Source organism: Empidonax traillii, unplaced genomic scaffold (assembly GCF_003031625.1).
Source record: "Empidonax traillii isolate 1590-97213 ecotype Southwest subspecies unplaced genomic scaffold, ASM303162v1 scaffold90:size2128546, whole genome shotgun sequence".
Taxonomy (NCBI): domain Eukaryota; kingdom Metazoa; phylum Chordata; class Aves; order Passeriformes; family Tyrannidae; genus Empidonax; species Empidonax traillii.
Genome location: NW_020955283.1, coordinates 979,835 through 1,007,759, shown reverse-complemented (window position 1 = coordinate 1,007,759; position 27,925 = coordinate 979,835). Strand labels below are relative to the sequence as shown.

Sequence of the window (27,925 nt, the reverse complement as noted above, 5' to 3'; positions counted from 1 at the left end):
TCCCCCATACATTAGTGCAGTACCTCCTGAAACTCCTGACTGTTGGGAGGCTTCAAGCCCGTGGCTATGCAATGACAAAACAAAAGTGACTTCTAACTTATGCTTCTGATTTCTAACTTATGAGCTGTCCAGTGTGCACTCTCTTTGCTGGTTTTTAGATTCTCTAGTGCTCTTAATTTTTTTAAAAAGTTCTACTATTTATTTTCACACTCTCCCCCACAAATAATATGTGAAAAATCAAAAAGAGCTCTATTATTGTTTGATTTCACTTCTCTCCCTCTTTCCTGCTGCCCCTCCTTTCATGGTTAGCTTACCCACATTAAAAGAGTAGTCTGCCAACTCTTTCACCCCTTAGCCTGCCTGCTGCTTGCTTCTTCATGCCTTCTCCCATGGATCACCTCCTCTCCCAGTCCCCCAGAGCATGGCTCTCAAAACTCCCCACTAGGAAGTGTTCTACAAACACCTGGCAGGCTCTGGCCCTCACTCTGCCAACTGTCAAACTGAAAGAAATAAAATCATATGAAGTATGAACGCAGGCCTAAAAATACTGTGCCTTCTTAGAGTCCAGTAGCTTTCTTGGCTTCTCTGCTTGCTTTGGTTCTCACTCTTCAGCAGCCTGTTTGGTACAGGCATTTTAACAAAAGTGTTTATTTTAACTTTGTCATATTTAGTGAACCAGGGCTAATCCGTGATCCCCCTTAATTACGACAATCTCCTCTCAAGGCTTCACAAGCACATTTTTTCCTCATCTTCCACAATCAGATGAAACTTAAAACTGCCATAACCAAACTTTCTTCCAGCTAGTATGACCATGTCAACAGTCACTCCTATCCCTTTCCTACCTTCCCTTGAAAGCCCATAATCAATTTACATATCTCATTACATCTTACTGAATTTCTCCTTGATTATCTGGTCCTGAGCTGCAGGGTGAAACTCACTCACCAGGACCATGGGAGAGGTTCTGTAAAGCTCAGCTGTCTCCCACACTATCCCTCTTGTGCACTATAAGTGCTTCTTCACGGTTCCACCCCCGGTGGTCCAGGGGAAAATACACTGCGCTGTCACTGCAGAGACCCGAGTTCGATTCCCGGTCGGGGCCCCTCCCCGGGCAGATGGAGCTCGTTAGCCCTTAAGGCAATCCATCTACGTCCTGAGGACCTCGCTGCCACTGTCCAAGCGTGCTTGGCCCCGGCAGATGAACCTCAGGATTAAAGGGTGGGCTCAGTTCCGCGCACACTGTGTCTCACCTAAAAAACCCAATGCGCAGGCTGGAAGGTGGAAAGACCTTCCCCGGTTCTTCGTTCGCGAAGAGACTGGCCATTATACACATTCTTGTCTATTTGAGTTACTTCAAGGAACTTTTTAGCAATGATTTAATTAAAATAAATAGTTTATAATTTCTGAGTTGGTTTAAGAACAGATCCAAACTCAGGATGTCTGACTCACCCAGACACTGAGGGGAAATGTTGGTGTCTGCTGTTGGGCTGCAGATCTCAGAACTACTGTAGACATTGTACAAGTCTCTTCCCCAGTGAAACCAACAGTGGGCCTTATGTATTTCCAAGAAAAAGTGCTGATGAGGGGACAATTTTTACACATATCAGAAATGCAGAGAAGTTCTTCACATTACCTTCTTATTCTCCAAAAGAACTTCTGCATAACAAAAAAGGTGAGAGGCCTTCAAATAGCAAAGAAAAGCAGCCATCAGAAGCTGCTTTACTCTTGATTGGCCTTTATTTCCATTCAAATCTGTGAGCTCAGTTAAGGCTTTGCAAATACAGTCATTTTGACTGCTCTGAGCTGTCTGCCCATGTCTGTACCTGTGTGCTCCATTTGAACTGAACTGTGTGTGGGAACATAAGTTGCTGGTGAACAGGGAGTAGTTGGATGCAGTATGTTCTGTGTCTAAAATTAGACATGATTATGGAGACCAAGAAGTTACAAATTTTTTTAAATGTGCATTTAAAGCACTGCCTGGATTAAAAATTGTATTTTGATTGTTGCAAAAGTTTAATGAGCTCTAATAACTTCTGTTCAAAACTGAATGTGTAACCTCCAAATCAGAGTGGCTTACAACTCCCTCCAGTTGTTAAACGCTCTCAAGATGAGAATTATAGATAGCACACAAAACATTTGAAGCTCTGGCCAACAAGAAATGTATCCTAAGTGGCTGGTTTCCACTTTGTTCAAACTACGACCCATTAAAATGCAGACAGATTTAAGATAGGATTTAGGTCTGTGTTCAGGCAGTTCTATAGAGTAACCCAAATAAATATCCAACAAATTGGTTTGGATGCCTGTGTAAACAAAAGGTCTATAAACAACTGCAATAAACCCCAGCAAAAGAGTCTGCATTTTGCTTGGCAGAATGTTTTCTTTATGCACTTAGATTAACAAACCATGATCTCATCATTAGTCAACAAGATACTAGAGAGACCATCAAAGCAAACTACGGGAGAGTCAAGATTGATTCATGCCAAACAAATGTTTGTAGCTAACAGCTGTATTACCACTGATTCTAATTTACTCAGCAGGATTCTCCTTTCATTTCTGAAGTGAGATGAATGTCACAATGCATGATGTAGACAGAATGTCTACCTACTGCACGAGCAGTGAGTTGTGTCAGCTCTCCTGGATCACACAATCTCTTGCTGGTTTTAGACATCATGAAGAGCTGCATCCTGGCATTTTCTACCTTAGTAACAAGAATCCTAAAGGTGACCTGACCCATCCTGCGAAGTCTGTGAGCTTAGGATGCTACACACACGCCCCCTGTAACGATTCAGAAGGGCTACATTAGCATTCATTCCTGCTTCTCCAGCATCTTTCTGATCCTAACTTGAACAACTTGTGCTTCCTGAATGAGGAGTTGTTACCGTTTCCTTTCTTTGTGTTTTTGGTAGCATTTAGGGAGCTGTCCTAGGGCAACTGTTGTGCCTCTTTGCCAATGAATGTATCTTTTGAAGATACATGTCAAAAGGGTTCACCTTCTTAAAATCAATACAAACAGCCTATCAGCCCTATCAACATTTACAAGAGTTTAGTCACGGCCTTTCACGGGGCCAGGACTTGAGCCAAAGAACGAATGAGCCATTTATACCTTAGGATTCCCTCCAGGAATTTCTGATTGGGATTGCCTTTTCACTTGTGCTGCATTGTTCACTACGCTCTTTGCAGGGCTGCTCCTCACACAGGGCATTGCACAGTCAAATAAATCTGCTGGTATTTCAAATTTGCTTGCCCTTGCTGGAGACACACCCTGAACATGCCATGAGGTTCTAAAATGCTTCTCAGAAAGATTTTGCATATAATCTGGAATTATAAAAAATGAGGCAGCAGCATGGGTTTGAAGGTTTTGCCAAAATACTGACATCAACTGCCTCCATAGCTGGAGAGAGAAAACTGTACTTTCAGAAAGCACAGAAAAATTCTGTCTGTACATACCATCTTCCCAAAACTTAATCAATCTCCTGTAACTTAAAGCAATTACTATTCAGATATTCTCTCAATATCCCAAGAAAGGCAACAAAAGTATTACTTAAAATGACTCACTGATGATGTATGTCTCCTTTGCCAAATTTTGCACTGCCCATGGAATCTTTTAATCTACGCAGTTCCCTGTGTTACCTTCACTGTGGTAGCGTGCAAGAAAATGCCCTGCTGTTCAGCTCGACTGCTGTTCCCCTACACTCAGGTGTTCCCTAGTGATTTGCCGTGTATCTGTGATCAAAAGAAGGTTCAGAGCAGTGGAGAACTCAGACATTCTGAATGAGAGAGCTGTAGAGGAAGTACCATGAACCTTGGAGGTTTGCTTTTGACTCATGAGACTTCTAGTGCTTTAACATAACAGGCAAACCCACGTGTGCAGAAAACAGAAAATTAAGAGAACATGAAAGGCAATAAACTGTTTTTCATTTCCACACAAATTATTTAAAATGGGACTGCTTAAGCTGCTTCTTGAAAGAGACATTAAATTTCCAAATACAGGAGGCATAAGCAAGCAACAATCAAATGTGTTAAATCATGATATACTCTCAGTGCCTAACATCATACCCTTCACAGACCAGGACTTAAAGGACTATTCTTCACACAGATTTTCTTGCACAGGGGTGCCTCAAAATGCTTGTTTAATCTTTGTTGTTGTTGTTGTTCTGCATAACAAATTGTTTTCTTTGAAACAAGCCAAATTACATCTGCCTCACCCTCCATGCAGCTTACAAGGTTATGGTACTTCACAAGCTATCCAGGGATACTCCTGATATCAATCTTGAAGCCTATTCAAAACAGGGATGGGGAGTCAGGGCTTTCTCTGCCAACATTCCTGCTGAATAATCTCACAGCTCCATTATCTGTGGGGGAGTCCCCTCTTCCAGTGTTCCCTTGCAAGGCTGTTCTGCCTATTGGGAGCTCGGGGATAGAGCTGAGAGACACCGCAGGAACCGTGTACTGAAAGGCCATGCAGATTGCAACACTATCACTTATCCCTTTCATGCTGTCTCTCTCCATAAAGAGAGGGTCGGTCACAAAAGGCCGCCTTTGTCACTAAATAACCACAGCGCTGGTGCCTTCCCTAAGACTTTTTTCAACGTGTAAGAGCACGGGGCACAATGGGAGCACAGGGAACAAAAATGCTTACGCTGATTTCTAACGGGAAGGACACAGTCAAGCTTTCTATTAAATTTGGACTTGGAAACTTGACAACAACTTGTCTGTATTAAAAATATTCTGGACCATACTTTTCCAAAATAACACCATTGTCTCCAAGCCCTTTGGACTTTAATATTTGCCATGTACATTGTATTTAGACTTGTCTATTTGCCTGTCACTTATTTGCATAGAATCTTTTGGAAATCTCTACTTACATGTACAAAACTGTTTTGACATTAAAGTAGAAAGGAAGGCAGAGAGATGAGGGCTGCACACATTGCTCTGGCTTCCCTGAGAATTTCTGAGGGGGAATGGGTGGTTGTTGTTTTTGAGAGAGGGAGGTTCAAGGCAGTGAGGGTGTGAATGGCATTGGCTGGCACTAGCTATAAACACAGAACTCTGCTTTGCAGTGTAAGTTTTCAGCACAGTTGGAGAGGCTGGAATTTCCAGATGATGTGCTCGATGTATGCAGTGGGGGTGGAAGGCAGAAAGGGTCCTTCTTTTTCAGGTTCACTTCTGGCTGTCAGTCAAACATAGCAATAAAATCAGCTCCAATTAAGGGGATATGCAAGGAATTTCATGATAATGTCAACACTCCATTCCATCAATACTTGGATAAAGAAAAATAGCGCTTTTTTTTTTTTAAAAAAAAAAAAGAGAAAGAAAAAAAAAAGAGAGAGAAATAACCTCAGTTACACTCAACTGTGGTATCACCAGATAAACAGCTAATCAAAAAAGTACACGAAGTGGTTGACAACTCCTTCATTATCCTGTAGGGGTTTTGCTTTGTTTTTTTTTTTTTTTTTCTTTGGGGGCCCTGGTTTCTGTTTCATTTGCCTTCTGATTACTCCAGTGCTGACTTAACTTTCTCTAGCAGACTGCCTTCAATTCTCTGAGAGGTTCAGCTTCTCATCCATTAACCCCTTGCTGCAAGAAATCTCACTCACATAACCTTAGAAATAGAAAACAGAGAAACTAGAGAAAAAAGTCCACCTCTGGACTCACTCCCATCTCACTTCACATCTAACTTTCTACATGACATTAAAACATGTCCCAGTAAGAAGAAAGCACTCATCAAGGTTCTCAGGCTTCTCAATATTCCATAGGTTTAACCCTGTGTTTAAACATGCAGGAGCCTAAATCTATCTGTGATTACTTCCTTAGCTGCATAATAGGCACAGTTACACTGCACCAGTATAAAATCTAATCTGGTTTGGATTTGTTGATCCAGGGAGAGAAGAATTTCCAGGGAGCACAGCTGCCTGTCCAACTGTACTGATGTGGAAACACGTCAAATATGTAGCTGTCAGATTGCTACTCCATTTAATCTACTCTCATGTTCATTGGCGAGGTCTGCGGTTTGTGGCTGCTCCAGCCACAGGGCTGCATTCTGCTCCAGCTGACCCCACAATCTACAAAGACATTTTGGAGATGCTTTTGACCTCCTCAACCCATATTAAGATTATCTGTGGTGCAGCTGCAGGTCAGATCTGGGATGGTGCTTTTGTAACTCCTTGCCCTATTTGGTATTTTGTTACGTGCTGTTAATCCTGCAGGGGAGGCTGATGATTTCATCAGAATTCGCCACATTAAACCTTGGAAACCTGTCAGTGGTTCGGATGGAAGAAATTCTAGTTGCACCAATTTCAAGTTTTTCATTTAGCCCTCCTAAAGCCTCCTGAAAGAAAGCCCCAAGCCATTTTAACAAGGATACAAATAGGTGAAGGGTACCCACACATGTGCTGTGCCTCATCCCCTCTCAATTTCCGGGGGAAAAGAGGGAAAGCTGCCACTGCTGATGAACGTGTTTGATGGAAGAATCTGCTGGACTGGTTAAAGCTCTGTGCTGGTGATAGCCAGTCTTGGCTGTTAAAGTGAACTGCATGACTATGTTCCCTGTAAAATGTGTCTCCGTTTCCTTTCAGGTTGGGAAGCTGATCCAAGAAGCAGCTGGAAGGAGTAATTTGAAGAGAGTTACACTGGAGCTGGGCGGGAAAAGCCCAAACATTATTTTTGCAGATGCTGATTGTAAGTCAGCACTTCCATATTTTTCTTAAAAACATGTTTGTGTAGTGTTCCCCCTCCCCCTCCCCCCTTTTAGGGCACATCCTTCATACAAAGTGATGTGAATTAATACAGCTGTATCTAATTGCACTTTTCAATCTTACAGAAGCAGCCTAAGGTGTGCTATTTTTTATAAAAAAACAACATTTGGACCCACAGATTCATAGTCAACAAGAAAGCAGAAAAAACGTTATAACCAAGCATATAGACAGGGTGTTATTCACAGTCATGGTCCCATACACATTTGTCATACTAACCTCTGCAGCAAAGTGATCTAGTGCTTTAAATCTGGAAATTCTGTGATTTTTTTTTTTTGCTTCACAGCCTTTATAAAATGGGAGGACTTTCATTTACACTTGAGTAGCTAATCCAGTCCATGCAGTATTCCTTTGTTAAGTTGCTATAAATGGAGATTATTCTCTTTTTTAATTTTCACAATTGAAGAGTTGTGTATCGAAATATCTTCATTGCCACTGTCAGCAGGGAGCTGGAAGTTTTAGCAGACATATGATGTTGTGCAGCTGAGATTTCTGGCACCTGAGAAGGTACAGGACAGCTGTTTAGGATAGGATATAAACACAAACTGGAAGTTTCTGCTTAAATGATCAGCGAAGAAATAGTTAAAAATGTTGATATCTAAATTGTCAGCGGGAGGTTTTGAAGTTAACACTCCATTAAGATGAATGAGACGGTTCACACCTTGCTCAGAGCTCTTGTTTCAGGCTGTGTGCAGGCACACCGTACTCAATGCCTTCTCTGAGAACTTATAACCCCAATAAATAGACACACAGGGATTTGGTCTTCTAATTTAAAAGGGGGAAGTGAATAGAAGAATGATTCTGAATAGCAAGAGTTGGTTACAATCCTGTACCTATTTTCAAAACTTATCAATGTCTGAAAGACTAGGCAAAGTTTGACAACTTCCAGCAGCTTTTATCCATAGAAATGTTTTACCAAGCCAAGGATCTACATTTCAGCCATAGTCATCCTGGTAAGCTAAAAAAGCTCCTGTCAACCATAGCCAGATGCAGATGTTACAGCCTTCTACCCCAGTTAATCCCCCATCTCCCAACAGATATCACCACACCTCAAATGCCCCTAAGCCACTAACTCACACTGGATCACCTGAACATTTCTAGTAGAGTGATAAATGCCGGGGGCAGGTCTGTGTTCTGATCTTCCATCGGGGAAGAACTCCTGGCTCCCACACAGAGCTGTCGTTTTTCTGTGATGAAACTACAGGCAACAGGGGAATAACAGACACAAAGGAGAGCACAGTCTTCTTCAAGACTGTTGGTTCCACAGTAGAAAGCTCTCTAAAGCTCTCTCTGGTCTTCCCACAATTACAACCTCAAGCACTTGACCTAAGATATAGACTTCAAAGCTCTGATTATTTAAGAACAGCAATTTGCTAACCATTCTAAAGGAACAGTTTGTTCTGCTTGAGGAACACTGTGTGCCAAAAGTTAGCAGAAAGCATGATAAAGCTGTTGAAAGTTTAGTGCACAAAAAAGCCTCAGAGAAGAATGGTTAGACCCCCTCATGGTGAAAAACTGTTAACAATAGAGGAAGAAACATCAGTTAATCCCATCTATCCACTAGTGTTTTCAATCTCCACGGAGCTGCCTGGGAAAATTTGAATGTGGTCCAGGGAACACCCCATAAAATTTTTCTGAAGACCACACTGAGGGCAGAATAAGATTTTTCTGTTAGATGGAGCTGTCCAGAATGTGCTGAAAGTAAAACACAGTTGCTTTGTTTAGTCCATAGAAGATTATACTTTAAGCAATGTTCCAAAGTGCTGCAGTTGGCATCAGAGGTATTGCAGTGCTGTGGGGCATCACTGTTTAGGGCTGAATTCATTATTCTTGTCTCATCAGCTATTACACTCAAAGGAAGAATGTAGCTCTGAATGTCTAAATATGACTGGATCCTCTCTCCTGCTTGGATAGAGAATGTGTTAGTTGTACCTCCAAGGAATTCAGAGTAGAAATCAAGGTCTGATGGTCCTATAACTGACCTATCATTTTAGAGCCTTACCCAGTGGTCTGTATAGGCCAAGCAGATGTTTCTGTATTGCAGAAAAAGACTCTGGCTTTTTGGGAAGGACAAGTCTTGCCATTTTTTTGCCAAAAGTCAAATTCTTCCAAGTCCTTGGTTTGCTGTAGTTCTCTCACACATGCAGTATTAAACCAAGTGACAGCTTGGGATCACTGACAGATTTTCCCCTCCTATTCTGACCCCAGTCAGACAGACTTTATATGAGGCACATCCCACTTCCTGGGGTCTCTTAAAAGACCAATTGATAAATTATGTGTTTCTGGTATATAAGACACTGGTGAAGTTGTTCTTGCACACCCTACTCCTGTAGACTGCTAAAGCACTGTCTTGGTTTAACTTCTGCAGTGGGAGTATTGTGTGGCTTGTGTTACCTGTGGACTCTACCTGGGTGATACATGAAGTCACAAGCAGTTCCTTGGAGTCTAGTGTTTCTGAAACAGTTGTCATGCTCCTTAACATCCCTCCAGTATAGCTGTGTCCAGGATGGAAAAACTAGGAAAAAATCAATTCTGGACATGTTTAAAGTCTGTATTTTCACTGGAATTATGACACAAAATGAATCAACCTCATTTATGACCTGATAAAACTATAGTATGTTTTGATTCAGGGTTTTTTTAACCAAATCCTACTTCTGAAGTTTTGGGAATGTGCCACTATGTAATACACATGACACTGGTGCAAGAGCAGATTTGTCTGTAGTGTTTCAGTGCAACATGTGCTGTCTTGGTTTTTTAGTGGACTATGCTGTGGAACAAGCTCACCAAGGGGTGTTCTTCAATCAAGGTCAGTGCTGCACTGCAGGCTCACGGATTTACGTGGAAGAATCAATCTACGAAGAGTTTGTCCGAAGAAGTGTAGAGCGGGCAAAGAGAAGAGTTGTGGGGAGCCCTTTTGACCCAACTACAGAACAAGGTCCCCAGGTAAAGGAACTGTGCTTCAGCTCCACAGCCCAGCCTGGAAGTGTTTAAATGCCACTAAGACAGAGGACAGTCAGTGCACACTCACTCATAGTCCAGGGTAGCTGACACGATGTTTTCAATACTAAAATTGTAAAGGATTAGATAATCTGTGCAGCTCTGAGGTGCTTCTTGTTAATTAAAAATCTCATGTTAAATATCAATATTTGCCTCCCAGTCTTAAGAGCAAGATTTGGATCTTCAGCCCCCAAGATACAGCTGTAAACTGTGAGAAGCTCTCTAAAGTGGGCACTGACTTTCAAGAACTGTCTACAAGCATACCTCTGCTTATAGGCCCATGAACTCTAAGCAAATAATGAGCATAATCAGAAATAGAAAATATTTCTGCCACTAATAACCAGCTAGGCTTATACCATTTTCAGGAAGTTAACTTGGGACAAAAATTAATAATCTGCTTTCTTTGTCCTTACAAACTAGATTGTTTAGCAAGAATGTGGGTTGAGCCACAAACATAAGGGAACACACCCTAAGAAGACTGAGCCCAAGGTCACAGCCAGCAGCTACTTGTAGATCTTTGCCTCTCCATCTCAAAGAGTACTGAACATCAGCATGAGCCTACTCACTGGGACATGACTTGCCTAAAAACCCTTAGCAATTCTGCTTCTTCTCTCTTTCAGATTGATAAAAAACAATACAACAAGATCTTGGAACTGATTCAAAGTGGCATTACAGAAGGAGCAAAACTCGAATGTGGGGGTAAAGGACTAGGAAGAAAGGGCTTCTTCATTGAACCTACAGTGTTTTCCAATGTAACAGATGACATGAGGATTGCCAAGGAGGAGGTATTTGCACAAGATCATTTTAGAATGTCCTAAATGTGCCTTTTTTTTTTTTTTTTTTTTTTTTTTCCTTTTGTTTAATTCCTGAGACCAAAGCTTCAGAGTGAAAATTACCACTATGTTTTAAAAAAAACTAATAAAATCTTTTCGGAACTCCTTGTGCACACAGCAGCTGACACCAGTTGGGAAAGGAAGCTCACTTTTTGTCATTGGCTGTAAGGTCTCAGACCTCAAAGAGGAGATAAGGGTAGGATAGATGAGTTCCACTGAGGCAGCTGCTTTGGGAAATTCATGGAGTTTTACAGACAGATATTAGCAGTATTAAATCTTGCTGCAGGAACAGGAGAGAGAAGATAAATAAAAAAGCGGAATAAAATGCCTCTGAGTGGGCCAGTTTAACAACTGATGATTAATCTTTGTTGCAGATTTTTGGACCCGTTCAAGAAATACTGAGATTTAAAACCATGGATGAAGTTATAGAGAGAGCCAACAATTCTGATTTTGGGCTGGTAGCTGCTGTCTTTACAAATGACATAAACAAGGCCCTGACAGTCTCTTCAGCAATGCAGGCTGGAACAGTCTGGTAAGCAAAAGTTATCACACTGCTGCTCTTGAAGACAAAGAGTTTGACTCACTATCATTATATCACCTCAGTCTTGCACCCTTTCTTTAAAAATATTTATCTAGACAGTCCTAGTGGTGAATCACTAGCCAAGACATGGAACAGCTGCAGGGGGTGTTGGGACTGCTCCCTGCTGGGGAATGCTATTGGAAGTGGAAAGCACCTTGCCATTGCTGAATGGCAGGACTGAAAACAAACAGGATAAAGGATCCTCTGTGCACAGAAGAGGAATCCTGTGAAGTTTCTGCCCAAGGCACAAAGAACTGTGTACTTTCTACATTAAGGAACTGAGGGGACACATCCTCTTTAGTCCTTAGAAGTATGTAATGCCACCTCTAGAGCTGACTAGCCTGCAATTTAGTATGTCAAGCCTGGGTAAACTAAAGATCTGCAAGAAATTAGGGAGAAAAAGGGCAAATTCAAATGTAATAGCTCTTAGGTATAAACTGGCACTGAGGTTTGTCAGCAGATTAACAGTTCATTACTGAAACTGTGCCCGAGTGTGGGGTCCTCTCCCCCCAGTCCTCCTAGGTCAAATCCCATTCTCGTTATGAATAAGGAGCAGAATGGAGTTTTCCCCTCATTTCATTTCAACATGAAACAAGTTTGTTATTGCTAAGAGAAATACAGTGTCCTCAGCTCCACAAATTTCAGCCTCTCCCTGAGTTATCCAAAGGTCTCTGACAGTGCAGCTGGACTTAATGCCTCTTCCTGTTACAGGATAAATTGCTACAATGCCTTAAATGCCCAAAGTCCTTTTGGAGGATTCAAAATGTCTGGCAATGGGAGAGAGATGTAAGTATTACACTGCTGTTTCCTAAATTGTTTTCAACTCTACAACTTAATAAACATTAGTGGATCTTTCCATGCAAATTAAGATCAGGAAATATTCCAACCTGAGAATCGGGGCATATTAATAATATATAAGGTGACTTTTAATCATTGCAAGTACTTAATGCGATTGATTGACATGATTAGACCACTTTTCTGGCTTTTTTTAATATTGCAAACTATTTACTGGAACTCTCTTCTGATCCTGAAAGGAACTGAAATGTTATGAGTATTTTTCTGAACTTGAAAAGTGTGCTTTCTGAAAGATTTTTTTAGCCATATTAACCATTATTTTTTCAGAAAGACCCCCTTTTTGGTACTGCTTATTAACTGGTTTGGTGTACTTGTTTCAGAGTTGTTTTGCCATATATTTTGCCTCTCTTGCTTTTTTCCCTTTTCTTTCTTCGGTTTTTACTGCATTTATTAATATAGGTCATCTGAATCTTATAAAAAAGTTATCAGCTTGCAGATTTATAAACAATGTTAAATGAAATCAGGCCTAGAGAAGGAGACAAATGTGTTTACATCCCTTTCAAAAAATCACTTTCCATTACAAAGCTTTCTGCCTTTCTTAATCCATTTAGAACTAAGTGCCAAATATTTTGAAATGGAGCTCCATGCTCAAAAACTGCCCCATGTAGCTAATTTAAACTCTTACCAGTTTTTCGTTCTCATTACAATCACAAGGAAGTTTAGCAATTGCATCAGCCTAAGACTGGTTACATACAAAGGATTCAATTAATTTCTGTGCAGGAGGCATGTCTGTATACCAGATATGTCTCACCTAAGTTTTCAAAATAGCTTATGGCTAATAGCAAACTCAGCAGTAAAACTAAAGTAAGGTCAAACTCTTTAAAACTAAATATGTTGAAGTATACAACTTGATCTATAAAATAAGCTCTATGTAGTCTCAAGTATTTTCCCTCGTTAGGGAGTACTTTGAATAACACATTCATACTATTCTCCACATTCATGAGTTATGAGGTGATCTCACACTGGCATAAATATGTCAGCTCATCTAACTCTTATCATTGTGAAAATATTCTAAAACTACTAAGCTCGGTAGAGCACTTGAGTAACTTGACACCCGAGAGCGACCCCACTGACTCCAGGGAGGTTCACTGTGCAAGCAAAATATTCACGTATTTGTGGCCTAGAGTTCTTGAAAGGGGGGAAACCAGGCAGTGCCTCAGCTCCCATGGAAAATCTGTGGTAGCTGCACACTTGATTCCCATCTAGAGCTTTGAAATTATTCATCATAAACAACAAATGTTTGGAATGGCAATAATCTCCATCTCACAAAGATGCCTGAAAACCTACTTATTCTACTCTGTCAGAACCTCTTAGATCAGATATCACCTCCTAATTCACCTCCCCCACCCTGCATTAATACCTGCATACCTTTTATTAAAATGCCACAGTTTCTTAGATCCTTGTTTTTAGGGGGTACATTTTACAGCATAAATAATGTTGAGTCAGGCAATTAAAGGGAAAAAAAAAAAAAAAAGAAACAGTGTTCATACCTAAGTGTGTCATTGCTAATCTAATACTGTGTTACAGCCAGATCATAACTGTGCCACTGTGCTGCCTGTACTATCTGGGACTTGTTTTAGTCCTGCATTTAAATTCACAGGTTTTCAGCACACATGGGCAAAAAACAAACACAGAAAGTTGCAATCTGTTGTATTCATTTTACACTTCCCCAGAAGTGCATCCCAGTAGAGAACCAGAACTCATGTCCACAATGCAGCTGATTTCTGTTTGCATTAGGACTGCTAACAATATTCTTGTATTCTTGAAGGGGTCTAAAAGACATGGGTTTTTTACATTCATGCTTCTTTAAAGCTCCATGTCACTACCTGGGTGACGTAAAATTTAACTCCTGTAATTAAAAATTGGGTGACTCATCCCAGATAGCCACACGTGGCCATTTTATATTTAGAGTTCCCCAAAATTCTGCTTTCTGTCCACGTCTTCAAGGGAAAGAAGTGCCATTCTACCTCAGAACTATCCTTTAATGTCACAGGAATTATTATTGTCTGGATAGCTCCAATATACAGCAGTGCACAGTTGAATTCCAAAAAACAAGTGCAAGCATGAGAAGGGCTTGGAGTTGTAATTCTTTTCCTTATCTTTTTTCTCTTGGACTGGGGGAGGGAAGAGATTATGCAATATTTCTTCTTGAAAAACAGTTTATTTCCCTTCCCTCCTACCTACACAACCAAGGCATACCACCATGCAGATTTGACCCAGGGGCTCCTTCCTTTTCACAGACACAACCCTTGTTCTCACCCTGAACTGACACTGTTCTGATACTGAACTGCAATCCACGAGGACCCAGAGTGGCAGTAGAATAGGATGTTATTGCCCACTGTATTAGGCTGTGGGCACAAGCAATTCCTTTAAGTGGACACACACAGACTCTTCTGCTCTGAATGTCTGACATAACCCATCTTCCTATTCAGCAAGTGCAGCTTTCTAACTTTTGAAAAATACTTGGCTTAGAATTCATCACCACCGTCCACTTCCAAACTTTTGGCCAGAAAACAGATGCTGAAAGCTCTGAAGCCTTGACCTGAATAAACAGACAATAAATGTCTCGAATTTTGTTTGGCAGATCAACTGGCAGTTGGGACATGGATAATCGCTGGCCATGCTGTTGGCCAGGTTATCTATTGGCTTGCAAAAATGTGTCCAATAGGTGTCTGGGGCTACACTCATCTCTTAAGCATAATTATCCCAAGCAGAACACGTGCCCCTCAGAGCCATGGGGCAGATGACTGGGACTAAGGAAGTAGCTGGTTTTTAGCAGCATGGAGGATCTTATGTAAGGTGCTGTACCAGGACAAAAAGAGGTTTTCTGCAGAAATCTAGAGGGAATCTGAGCAGGCTGAACCCTCTTCCACAGCATGTACAAATGGTGATTCCTACTGCTGGATATTTTACCAGGGAAAAAAGATCAGTGGGTTACAAGTTAAGTGCATCTTTATGCAGGGTTGTGAGTAGTTCATTTTTCATTGTACTCAGCGTGGACCTTCTCTTTCTTGAGTGCAAATGTAAGCAGTAATTTCACTGGCCAGTGGTATAGGTCTTGGTGTTTGCACATTTTCAAGGTCTGGAAAAGACAGAGGACACCAATTCACTCCCAGAAGTTCCATCAACAGACAATGAGTATTTCTGAGAAAGGTTGGAGCCATGCATTGTTATTTTGATCTAAACTTAACTGAACTTTTAGGTTATATCTTACCTTTATCAAGAAATCACTTCACAGGTTTTTGCTCGCTATCTGGTATAAGCTGATTCTGCAATTTATTTTCCAGGGGTGAATGCGGATTGAGAGAATATTCTGAAGTTAAAACTGTGACAATAAAGATCCCTCAGAAGAACTCCTAAAATGATGAAGGACCGTGTTGTGCAGAAAAGCACATGATGCCACCTTCTCTATTCCTTATGGAGACCAGCACTCAGGAATAAAAAGTGTTACACAATATATATTTAAGAAATTAAGTTGCAACATATATACTGGGCACATAACTGCGTACATAATGCAAACCAGCTCTGCATGTTTTCATAAAACTCTCCTGAGAATCATTACATCTTTATAAAAGAAATCATAAAAAGAGATAAAATTGCTATTGGGCATCATTTAATAACGGTTCTAGCTATAAAACTGTTAAATGCAAATGCAAATGCATGCACACACACATTTATCTCTTCTTTAAATAAACAAAATAAGTCTTACTGCTTTCAGGCTGCCTTCTCAAACAGACCTGCCTTGTACTGACATTGTTTTGACCAGGGCTCTATAAGCCAGATTTTACCCAAAACACTAACACTGAACAACACAAACAAGTACCACTGATGTTCTTAAAAAATTAAAAGACTCTGAATGGTGATGACCCCAAACCTGGTAGACTGGCAACGTTCCAATTAGCGCGGTCACATGAAGAGGTCACACTGGGGAGGGAATCAATCTACTGTATGGACAATGAAAGCCAAATACTTATCAGTGAGGTCTGGCTTTCATGACTCACGGTGATTTGGATTTCAAAGCTTATTTTCATAATTACTTTATGTCGTGCTAGAAGCAAAAAGTCCTCCTTCACTTACAGGAACTTGAAGGGTTTTACCTGCCTGCCAAAAGAGCAAGGCAAGACAGGGTGGGAGGGTGTTAACGAGAACAGGAACAGATCCCGAGGCTTCACAGAATATTTCAGCTTTCACTGCTTGTCTAGTTTTGTTATTGTTGTTGTTGTTACTGTTGTTGCTTTCACCTTTTCTCTTTTTTTAAACAAGTATATGCATACGCAGGCTTCATTTATTTGTCTGCTATTAACCTGCCTAGGATTACACTGGGAACCATTAGGTTACAGCAAAAAGAACCCAGCCAAAGCCCACGTGCCAAGAACTAAGCCTGACTTAATTTTTTTATTAAATGATGGCTTGCCATGCTCACCGTGCCTGTGAACCTCTCGTGTTACTGGCTGGTACTGGCTTTTCAATCATGTTTGGGGTCTTTTGGCCCAGAACAAAAACATGAGCAAGTTCTTCTAGAAGTGAGGTGTTTAAAGCCTGTCACATCATTACCTGCTGCCCACAGAATCTCTTCCAGCTTTAAACTGACACACTAAACACTATCTCTTCCTTCTTTCCAGCTGCAGAACTCATCGATTCCCCAGACTTTTTTTTTAAACAGGTTTCATTTTATGTTTTAACTTAGAATTAAGGAAATATATTTTAAAAGTACAGTAAACCATCTAGCCCGTGTAGCTACATTATCTGGGGTGTAAGGACAGAATTATGGCCTCAGGTATAGGTTTTCCTGGCTGCAGAGTCTGTGCTATGAACTGTTGAAAACTCCAGACCTGATTGGCAAATAAGTTCTGCACGTTCTTAGCTTCCTTTACTGTCTGAGGAATTCCTCTTAGATTTGAAGTTGTAGGTGTCCTTCAGCATACTGCTGGATTAGGACAAGAGCATCCAGCACTTTGTAGTATGGTGGCCCTCAATATTTCATAACTCATGTCAAACTGTATATGTGTTTTTAAAGCAATACTTACACATGTTCTTATTCAGAAATGACAGTACATTCACAGACATGGAGATAAATCCAAGTATTCCTGAGTTGTTAAATTCAAATGCCATATACTTCTACTGTAGTGTTTGTCAGAGTGAAGAAAACAAAATACAGCGAGAGATTAGTTATCTTTTAAACTGCAATATAAAATGTGAAAAAGGAGATTTTACTTCTTTTCTCCTATTTACTTAAAAAAGAAACTTCCTGTGCTAACAGCATTTACACCATGTACTCTTTTGTATTCTTTTTGTGTATTTTGTATGTCTGTGCTTTATTCCCAGTACATTCAGGTAAATAATATAGAGTTGCCATTTTTTCAACCCTGTCACTGCAGCTCCATTTGATGTACATGGATTTGTGAAATCCTTTTTTAGATGTACCATCTGCATGGATCCAACAAAACATTTTTCCAGTCCCTGCAGCTTTTTGTTACAGTTTTTAATCATGTATATAGTTATATGTTATTAAAAAAGTAAAAGGATATTTTCTATGAAGTTTTTTCCATTAAAAAGGTTTAGAGAAAGACTTTAGACTGTGAGACTCCTTTATTGTTGACAGAGCTATAAAAATATTTAAAAAAATATTTTCTTAGCAAAAGATCTGCTCTCACAGTAGCTTTATTTTCATTTGCAAAAGTGAATGAAGTAAAAAGGCCAATTACATTTTCTGGAATATTATTGCAGCTGTATGAAAAACACTTGTGAATTGCAGATCTAGGTCATAGTCAAAGTTCATCCTCACCCTCATGGTCATAAAGTTTAGCTATTGGGGCAGGTCTGAAATCATCAAAAACAGTGGGGCATCCTTACAAACTGCTGCATCACAGCTTGATTTTTGGATAATGTCTAAAAAAATCATGATGCCTTTCCTTTCTCTCGTAGATGAGTCACAGAGATAATTAAATTAACACTCAGATCTTTTATGGAGTGATATTCCACTTGTCTTTAATTTCAAAATGCTAAAATGGGAAAAGGACAGACTGAATGTTATCTGACTGCCAGTAAAATTCACATGGCCAGGTACTGTGCAACCCTCCCTCAAGCAATCCCTTTATTCCAGGGTTACTTTCATTGCCAGGAACTGCATTCCTCTTTTGAAATGGTGCCTATTTAGCTGAAGGAACTACCCAGTTAATATGGAGAAGGCACTTAATTGTGTGGCAAGCAATGGTCAGACCTCAGTGCTACAGAATAATACTGCTGGTTTAATCAACAGTCTACAGGCAATGACAATAAAGGAACTTGACTAGAATAGATGGGATAAAAGAGAACAGAACTTAATAACTGGAGGTAAATTGCATTCTCAAAAAGGAGTACCGTTCTTGAAAGCCTGGGATATCAGGTATATATTAAGCAGAGTATCATTTGACTTTAATTAGTGGCATGGACAGCTCTGTCATGGGACTGTGAGTGGACAAACAGCCCTTTCCATATTCCCCATCCCTCTGACCTGCTTGCAACCTGTCTCACCACTCCAAGCAGTCACACAGGCACAAGCAATGGAGTGCTTTTCTCAAAGCAAAAGGAATGAAGAAAGGTTGTTCTGGAACCCACTGAAAATAAGGAGTGTTGTCATCTAATGAAGGGAACAAAGTTTAGTCCATAGTAAACAAGTATTCTGTGGAGCTCCATCCAGTGAAAGGAAACGTATTAATAAAAGTGTGTGCAGGTTAGTAAAGGGAGAGTTCAGAAATAATGTATTTCTTCTGATAAAAGGACGTGAAGGAAGGCAAAAAGAATTTCAGTTCTGCAGCCTTCAGACAAAGCAGTGGATAATGATACTACTCGGATAGCATTCACACATTTATTGGTGCCCTGTTACAGAGAAAGCTCTTTCTCCCCATGCAGGCAAGGATGAAAAAACTTGCCATGCGTATGCAGTGGAACTGTGTGTCCACTACAGTGCCCTCTTATTTCTCCGTTCTGTCCTGGAAAAAAGAGAACCATAACACAGAATTCAGGGCAGCAGTTGAGCTAGAGAGGAAGACAAAGACAAGCAATATACTGTACTGTTTAGCTCTGACTCTGCATGGTCACACCTAGAGCTCTGGAGAGCTACATTTACCACCTTGCATTTGCATCCATACGTCTCCATTTACTGCATGCAAAGTCCATCAACACAGGAAGTTATTTTTCTCATAACAACCTCATACCACAATGACTGATATTCACAGTGCTGTATCTATCAGGAAGCAGGAAAAGCCTCTGTGGCTATTAGGTGCCATCAGCATTCCCAGCCCATTCAGACAGACTTCTCTCAGCACATTAGACTACAGCTGCACAAAACACATCTTTCTTCCTTGCCCTTGTTAAACACATGGTTGATAAATTCTTTCTGTATCTTCACTGTATCTTCTGTATCAATTGAAAGTGCACAGGTAACAGGGAATTATGTGTGGCCTTGCCAGAAAGCTCAGGGGCTTTTGAAGCAAACAGTGTGACTTTAGCATGAAGTTGGAACATTGCACATGATTGAAGTGTGGCTAGGATATGCTGCTACTAAGGCTTGAGATCTCACTTTCCTTTTCCACACAGCACAATGTGGAGTGCTGGGATGCTGGTTTCAATAAGCACTTTCCTAATTTTTCTCAGAGGACTGGAACTGACACGCTGGAATTCAAGGGTAACACAAGTAACAGATGATTACAGCTGGCTGCAGTGCAAGTTCAGTCATTTCAGTGGTGCAGAGCAGGTTAAGCTGCCTGTAGCCACAGCTGCTACACTGGGTAGTGCTCAGCACCTGGTTATCTAAGACTTAGGCCCAGAGGCTGCACACACATACAGGGATGAGGATCTGTCCCAAAGGCAGTGAGCAGAGGCACAAGGCTGACTTGCCTCTTGCTACAACCAGGGTAAGTCACCAGAGCTGTTGCGTAATGTCCCCAATCCCCTTAGCTAATTGTTAGAGAGAGACAAAAAGCACATCTGCATGCTCCTGGTGCATAAGAATGGTTGATTCTGAAATAGTTCTGAGAGCTGAGTTTACATCCTGAACCCCCATTAAAAACCAGCCTCATACTCCCAGCACAGGTACTGTAGAGCCCAGTTACACCATAAAGACTGCAATTATTTTTTTCTGATACCACAAATTTAAATCCACTCAAGCCATATGGAAAAGAGGGACTGCACCTGCAATCCACTGCTTCTCTATGATGAGCATTTGCACTGCTACTTCTCGTGGGTTTATAGGATGAGTTTCATCAAATAACAGAACTGCTGTCTTGTACTGTGCACACCACATATGTTTTTGGCCATGCCTGCAGTGCTGGGAAGCACTCCAGGGAATATTTTCCCACTTGATTTCAGGTGAGATTTATAAACACAAATTTCGGAGGGCCTTTGCTATCAGCTGTAATACCCTGAAGCCTCCAATGCCCAGGGAGGCTGGGACATCTGCTACGGCAATTTGCCTCAAAGGTGAACAAAGTCTGCACTGCTGGTATATTCCCCAGTGCATTACTGTAACCATTCTTTGTATTGTCATTTAATCCTAGTTTCTAACAGCAAATCCTGCAATTACAGGATGCTTTCAAGGTGTCTTAATCTGCCTGAAGTCTCTTGATGGGACCTGCTAAATAAACGTGGATTGTGCAAGCACAACAGCAACAGACTGTAAGAAAAGCTCCAGCTGCAGAGGTTGCCAAGGAGGCCGTGCACACAGCGGGCTGGAGTAACCCAAAAGGGTGCTTGTGAAATGTTTGTGCTGCTGGCAGGCAGCACACTGCCAGGACAGATCACACATCATGCATTTGCACATCAAATGGAGCTGCACTGGTCTGAGAGCATGGGAAAGGCCTGTCTTGAACGGCATGTGTCCTACTTCCTAAACATGTATATTTTACACTTTACACTTGGTTATTGGCCAGATTGAAAGTAGCGCAAGTTCCCCAAAGCTTGTCATTTTGCCTTTGAAGTAGAACTGTTTGGATAATGTTTCCTTTGGCAATTTATCTATGTAACAAAGCAGGAACTTAGCTGCATTGGCCTCTCAACAATCCACCACTAGCTTTTGTCAGAGTACTCATACACTTGTGTATATGCACTCATACAGAATTTGATCATTTTTCATGACCTTGCATGGCCCCTCTCCTTCTCCCTCATGGTTCCTCATGATGAAGTTGGTGATAATATTAGCTCACTTCATTTTGGGGTTTCTCCTTGCTCTATGTACACCTGGCTTTGCTCCCATTTCCTACAGCAGCATAATTAGCAAGATGTTTGTGTGCAGCTCGCTCCTGCTGCCAAACAAAAAGAAATTGTGTTTGTACTGCTTCCCCTGGCAAAAGGGCCCCAGCTCATGGCCCACTGCTTTTGTCAGTACCACAGGATGGGACGTAGAGTAGGATCTCTCAAGAAGTTTCTGCTGTTTCCTGCTTTCTATTGATCCAAACCCTCTCTCGCAGTCTTCGGCACTTGACATCCAATCTCAAAGCACAGTCAGTGTCTGGCAAGAGAGGCCTCCTTTAAGTTTTTCATTTTGCTTATCACAAACACTCAAGTTTCTGGGAAGCATGCTGAATGGAAAGTCACTCCTCGCTCCCACCAAGAACTGCAGATTAAGGATGATGGCTAAAGCATTCCCCTTGAATCTAATGCTCCTCCCACTAGTCAAAACTCCCAGCTTGTTCATTCCCCATGAGTGTGGTTCTCAGAGATGGTTGGTGGGATGCCCTATCCCCAGGCTGTACAACTATGGGGACTAAGCAGACAGACTCTACTTAAATCAAGTATTTCAAGAAATCCACAAAAGTCACCAAATCCTCTTCAGCCTTATTCTTCCAGCATCCTGTGCATACTCTATTTTAAATACAACCTGGCTGCGAAATTGAGGAAAAAACCCACATTGTTGCCAAAGAAATGGGCATTCACAGAGCTACGAGCCTGTGGTTCCTGAGGAGCCTGGATCTCCTGAGCAGTACAGGGAAAGCTCCCACCCCATGATGTTGCCTCGCACCAGGACTGCCCTGGCACGGGGGCTGCCATGTCCCATGCAAGGAGGAGGCTGCTGAGAGCACTATGCCCCCTCTATCCTGGCATGAATCTAAACAGGAACATGACTCTTTTCTGAGAGGCTGTCCCATGTTTCTCCACAGTGCACACTGCACAACTTAATTCACAGGAAGCCATTGCTACAGAGCTCCTGGGCACTGCTAAACTGGCCAGGTCTCTGATCACATCAATATATACAGAACCAGCCACTCTCAACACTGAAACTGCAGCAAAACCCAGAGCAATTCCTATTGTGTCTTTGCTGCAGCCCAGCCTCTCCAGTAGTCCTCCCCTTGCAGCATTTGTCTCCCAAGGGCAAACACATGGAGGAAAATGCCCTGGTACAACAGACTTTCACAAGAATTTCTTTAGGGAATGCCCAACATCTGATCCACAATTCCCATCAGATTCACATTTGTGAACCCTTACAGATTGTTCTAGTGGGAAAATGACAGTAGACTCCAGTTGTCCAAAGCCTTTCAGAAAGACACAGAAAGATGCTCTCATCTCCTACATCTGTAGCACATTCATAGTCAAGTCTCTGAGATAAAGTCTTAAGTTAATTTCAGGTTCCATTCTATAGACAATAAAATTACAATGACAAAATCACTGCAGATACTGTTTCTCAGTGTCTAAAATCACCTTGCAGCTCTTTCCCATGAAAATACCAAGTCTGTTTTCTTCCCTGTAGTGAACTGTACATGTATTATAGCAGGGCTGCTGCAAAGCTCTGCTGAAAGACAGGATTGCTGGTTGATTTCTTAAAAACACATAGAACATCCTGAGCTCTTTCTCAGGGTTTTGGCAAAGAGGCTCTTTTAACTAACTGTGTTCTTAGGTAGAACAGCAACAAATGACTCAATGATTTGTTTTTACAATGTCCTCTCTGGGAAGACTAATTACCAGCTAACCTTCTAGCTTGCAGTTTCCAACATGAAAAGAATGGGGCCCCACTCTTTTTCAGGAAAAATTCATACTACAGACTGCAGAATCTGCCTGGGTGGGGGCACTTTGCTGAAAATTTCTGAAAGCTTTAGGATTATGGGCTGGCCAAAAGATTTCATGATCCTTCTAGAATTTTTAAAAATTAAGTGAGGAAAAAAGCTTGCTTTCCTCAGTATTATTATCTGTCTCTTTGGGGTAGTAATACAGTCACCAAACCAAACCACTGGAAATGCTGTTCTCAGCTCTTTTGCATATAAAGCTCAGAAAAGCAAAGGTGAATTTCATGCAGAAGTTGTGTTTAGCAGCAAGAACCACATTGCACAGAGCATTGTGTTGATCCACCAGCAGATTCTGCATGTCAAAGGAAATCAGTGATGGGCTTCTTCCAATTTGTCTTTGTTCTATACAAAGGTCCAGAAGAAACAACTTTTCTTTCTTACTGATCTTCCTAATGGACTTCTTTCTCCCTTCTTAACTCCTATTCCTCTTGGAGGAAATGGTGCCTCTCTAAAGGTCTGGGCTGAGGCAAAGCACCAAATGTTGAACTCGACTGTGCATGTGGTCTCTGCTGGCATTTTCCAGCTTTGCAATTAAACACTGGGCAGGCCAGGCAGTAGCTCCTCATTAGACTGTGTTCCTGGGTGTTCAGACAGCAGAACCAAGGCAGCAAGCATACATGAATTTACTGGACTCAGTAGAGCAGCCAGTGTTCGGTAAGTCATCAGTCTCATCTGCATCTGCCTCTCTTAACCACCTTAACCAGTCCAATACACCTTTTTCCCCACTATCATTATCAATTTTTACAGCAAATAATTTTGTAATCTACTTTTACAGGGCAATTAAGCAGCAGCAAAGATCCTGTATGTTCAGAACTCATTTTTCAAACATGTTTATTAACCCTCAAAATAAAAAATAAACTTGCTAGGTTTTTATTCATAGTTAAGTCTTTCCCTGCTTTGAATATTATTAAAGCTCTGGAAGACATGCTTGATTACTTCAGCTTGAGCCACAAACCATCTCCCATTGCAACCACAGGCAAATTAGTAGCTGAGCAACTCTAGATGCTGCTGAGCAGAGAGAAAAACTGATAAATCAGGACAAAATTTACAAAAGGGAATGGGGAGTGGGAGGCTTAAATAGGTTCTCACTTCCTCTTTTCCCCCCAGTCCTTAGCACACCTCACACAGCCTCATGCCTCGCTCCCAGTCAGGCACTCGGTCACGTCTCCTGCACAGCTCCTCTTCTACAATTGTCCTTTAAGTTTTTTTGAAAATTTTAAGTATTTTTGAAACTTAAATTGAAAAATGCTGCTGTGTGAGAATAGTTACATAAACCTCACAGAACATTCAGAATTTCCAGAATCCATATAAAATCCAAACCCATTTGCTTCAGCTGCTTATTCATGTCAGGGGTTTTGTAGAAGTTCAGACCCGGGAAGAAACTTGTCCTCTCTTCATAAGACTGGAGATATGAGCACTTCCTATGGAATGTATTTACAGCACAAACAGGCTCTCTATGGTCTACAAACCAAAGCTACAAGAACTGTGAGAGTTCCAGTTACAATGTAAGCATCCATTTTGATACTGTTCTAATAAAATCAAGTTATTTCAGCTGCAATGGCCAGCAGGGACAACAATATTTGCTTTCTTTTGCGACGTCTTTGTCAATCTTCCTTCATGGCACAAAAAAAAGGAAAAAGTGTTAATTAAATAACCTGATTATTTGTGTGCAGTTGATCAAAACCATGGCCTCATTGTCCTCTACAAACATCATAGGCTTGGTCTAGGCCTTGAAGGTTTTAAAAGCAAAATGAAAATCTAGGAATAAAGAAAATATTTATTACTACTATTTTGCAGACAAGGAGATTATTCAGAATAACAAATGGGGCAACTCATCCCAAGATTACAGAGCAAAATCTGCTGCAAAGGCTAGGACTAAGCTCAGCTCTCCTGGCACCTAGAACAGTGCTTACGAAAACTTGTTACTTATTACTTATACTATTGTAAAAGAAAAATTAATACATGCAAACACAGACAGGATGAGAGCCTGGCAGAGGAATGCTGTTTGTCTAAAGATCTGTAGTAATAGAATTTAAATACTTTACACTTCTGACAAACTGAGCTGGGGAAAGCCCTTGAAATTCTTTGGAATGAATGATCTTTCAAGGCCTCAGATGGGGGTGTCTGAGTTTCCTTGTTACAGCCACACCAGTCACTCACTTGCACGTATTTAGATTCAGTGCGGGATCTCTCAGCTAATAAATAATACCATCAGCTTTCACCAGGGCTTGACCAGAGACAAATGAGCTTCTCAGCGCTTATATCAGTTTACTGCCGTTTCGGTGTGTTGTTTTCTGCTTCTACACAGCCCAGTGGCAAGATCCATCTTGGATATGCCTGGGAGTTATTTATTTATTTTTTACACACACACGTTCAGGTTGTAGGGGTTTTTTTGATGCCTACAGTCCAACCCCTTGCATTCCCTTTCCTTCCCCATTCTTACCACTGCTCCCCACAACAGGAGCTGAGCTTGTAGAGGACCTAAGCACTGTTCATCCTTGCTGAGTTCACTGGGAACGGACAGTGCTCAGCACCTCTACATACCTGGCATATACAACGATTTAGGAATCCGTGAGACATTTCCCCAAGGAAACAATTAGGCATCAGTCAGCAGCTGGCTGTGCTTAACACCAATTCATGGCTGCCTGACTAAAAACCTTTGAGAAGTTGAGTCTAGAGATAGTTGCCTGCATGAGATTTTTAACTGAGGTCCAGCCAGCACAGGCAGTGGCACACGGGGGACAGCTCCAGGCTCTAGACTTGGCTGACCCTGCTGACTGGTTTCCCTAAGACAGCAGTGGTAGATCAGACCCAGAGAGGAGGCGTCAGCACCTCTACACATCAACTTAGAGCAAGTTGGTTTCTGATTGAGGAGTCTTATTTTAATCTTACCCTGATTAATTCAAATTATATTCAATGCTGCCTGTTTTAAACTCAAAGCTATTGATGACTGATGGCAAAGTTACATAAGTAAGTGTGCAGTGTGCTGGGTCACCCTCAGGGAATCCTGATTAGAGCCTCTTACCAACTCTGTTGTTAAATGCTGAGGACTGAAAAAACCAAGGTGCCAATAAAGAACTGCACTGTAACACAGGCACAACAATGCCTTGAGAATGTAAAAACTAAACAATTTCTAAAAAAAGCACATGCTTTTAAGTAAAAGAAATCTATAATTTTAGGAAAACATATATAGAGAAAAAACAACTCAGCAAAAACTCATAGAAGTTCATTTTGAGTTCTTGCTAATCACCATCTTAAATGCTAATGACTTTGTAAACTGATCAGATAATTAATGATGATAAGGTTTTTCCTAAACTTGCCACTTAATTATTTTGGTTCCTTATGCACCCAAGCACTTACATAGTGTTATTTATGCAGGCCTGTATGTTATTTTTCTCTACTCTTTTATTACTAGTCTCAGTACTCTTTTTTGCTGTCTAATACTGCACAAAGAGCATATAGTCACATTAGCTCCTTGCTCTAAGCTCCTGGCACTTTCTTTTCACAGTGCAATAACCTCTTGGAAGGTACGATTACTACAGACAATTCAGCTGCTTTCACAACTACAATAATATGCTTGAGCCAGTGCAAACAAGTGATGCAATGCAAACTGTGCTCTTCCCAAGGGTGGAGAGCATCCCCCAGCCAGACTCTCAACTTGTTTCTTCCCAAGGAGAATAACTTGCAAGGTCACTTTTGAACCCTTACTTCCCATGGGGTGGGCACAATCCACCCAGCAGAGCTAAGGGAAAAGAAAATTAACCTCTGAACTATCTTTGCTCATATACAGAGTACATGAACTAGCAAACAGCAATACAGAACACTAATTAATTGCAGCTTCACTTGCAAGAATTGAAAGATTCTCCTAAATAACCTGAAACGGTACATGACTAGTACTGAACTCTTGTGACTTTATTTGGAAGCTTAAATTAGATGGAAACATCCAAGTCAGGTATAAATTCCAAATGCACAAGCCTCAATTATATTCTCACTGTGTCTCTAGGAGTTGCTGATGATTTCCATGCAAATCTATCGTTCAGAAAATGTTTTAAGTAAAGAAAAACAACACCATCTAAATAGATTGTAACTTCATAGTGTTTGCTGTTTAAAGCATTGTGGAAATAGAGAACACTAAAATATATTAATTACTGTAACAAAGGATTTGTTTGGATTAGTACTATAACAATTCTTTAGTTATTAAGCAGGTTTCTTTATATGACCATCACTGTTTGATCACCTAATATCTACATTTGTTATTCTGATGAATATAAATAGCATTTTTTAATTATGATTCTCTTTTTTAAGCAATGAAAATACGTACCTCTGAATTGGCCCCTACTGGAATTTCAACTTCTAGCAGTTTTTCAAATACATAATTAGATACAAACAGAAAAGCATATAAAAGAAGACACACAAGTCAGATGAATTAAGAAATAGTTTGAACATCTCTGAACTCTTGTCAAGGTTTAATATCCAAGTACACCTGTTTTCCTGTTCATTCCCCTGCTTCATTCCCATTCAGAAACTGTTTCATAGTTCAGTGCACCTGGTAATTTTTTCTTGTCATGACAGTCTCAGTTCAGCTGCCTCTGGTTAGTGATCTCTTCTTGGGCAGCCCATCCCATTCTCCACACCAAAGAATGGTGAGAAGCAACCAAACTTCTGAAAGACTTCTTTCGATCTTTTTAGACATTAATTGCCTGTGACATGGAACAAAACACTTCAATATCAGGGTTTCAATCAATATTCTTATCTAACAATCTAAAGAATCTCAAAAACCTTATCAGCTTTTGCCTTAAATATGTCCATATTAATGTAAGAAAAAAACAGAATACAACACTGCCCGTGGAAATAGACCTGAGAACACACACAAAA

At 40.9% G+C, this 27,925-nt stretch overlaps 1 protein-coding gene and 1 long non-coding RNA gene across 3 annotated transcripts in view; one reads left to right on the top strand and one right to left on the bottom strand.

Annotated features, from left to right (window-relative positions):
• ALDH1A2 (aldehyde dehydrogenase 1 family member A2) overlaps positions 1 to 17,541 on the top strand; it is a 56,938-nt gene extending 39,397 nt beyond the window's left edge. For both annotated transcript variants that reach the window (XM_027881519.1, XM_027881518.1), the window contains exons 8-13: positions 6,573 to 6,675; positions 9,508 to 9,692; positions 10,367 to 10,531; positions 10,954 to 11,111; positions 11,871 to 11,945; positions 15,302 to 17,541. In XM_027881519.1, coding sequence (XP_027737320.1) covers positions 6,573 to 6,675; positions 9,508 to 9,692; positions 10,367 to 10,531; positions 10,954 to 11,111; positions 11,871 to 11,945; positions 15,302 to 15,374 — 759 coding nt within the window. In that variant the 3' untranslated portion in view covers positions 15,375 to 17,541. The remainder of the gene's footprint in view (positions 1 to 6,572; positions 6,676 to 9,507; positions 9,693 to 10,366; positions 10,532 to 10,953; positions 11,112 to 11,870; positions 11,946 to 15,301) is intronic.
• Positions 1 to 27,925, bottom strand: part of LOC114056361 — a 102,414-nt gene that overhangs the window by 11,434 nt on the left and 63,055 nt on the right. The gene's annotated exons all lie outside the window — the stretch shown is intronic.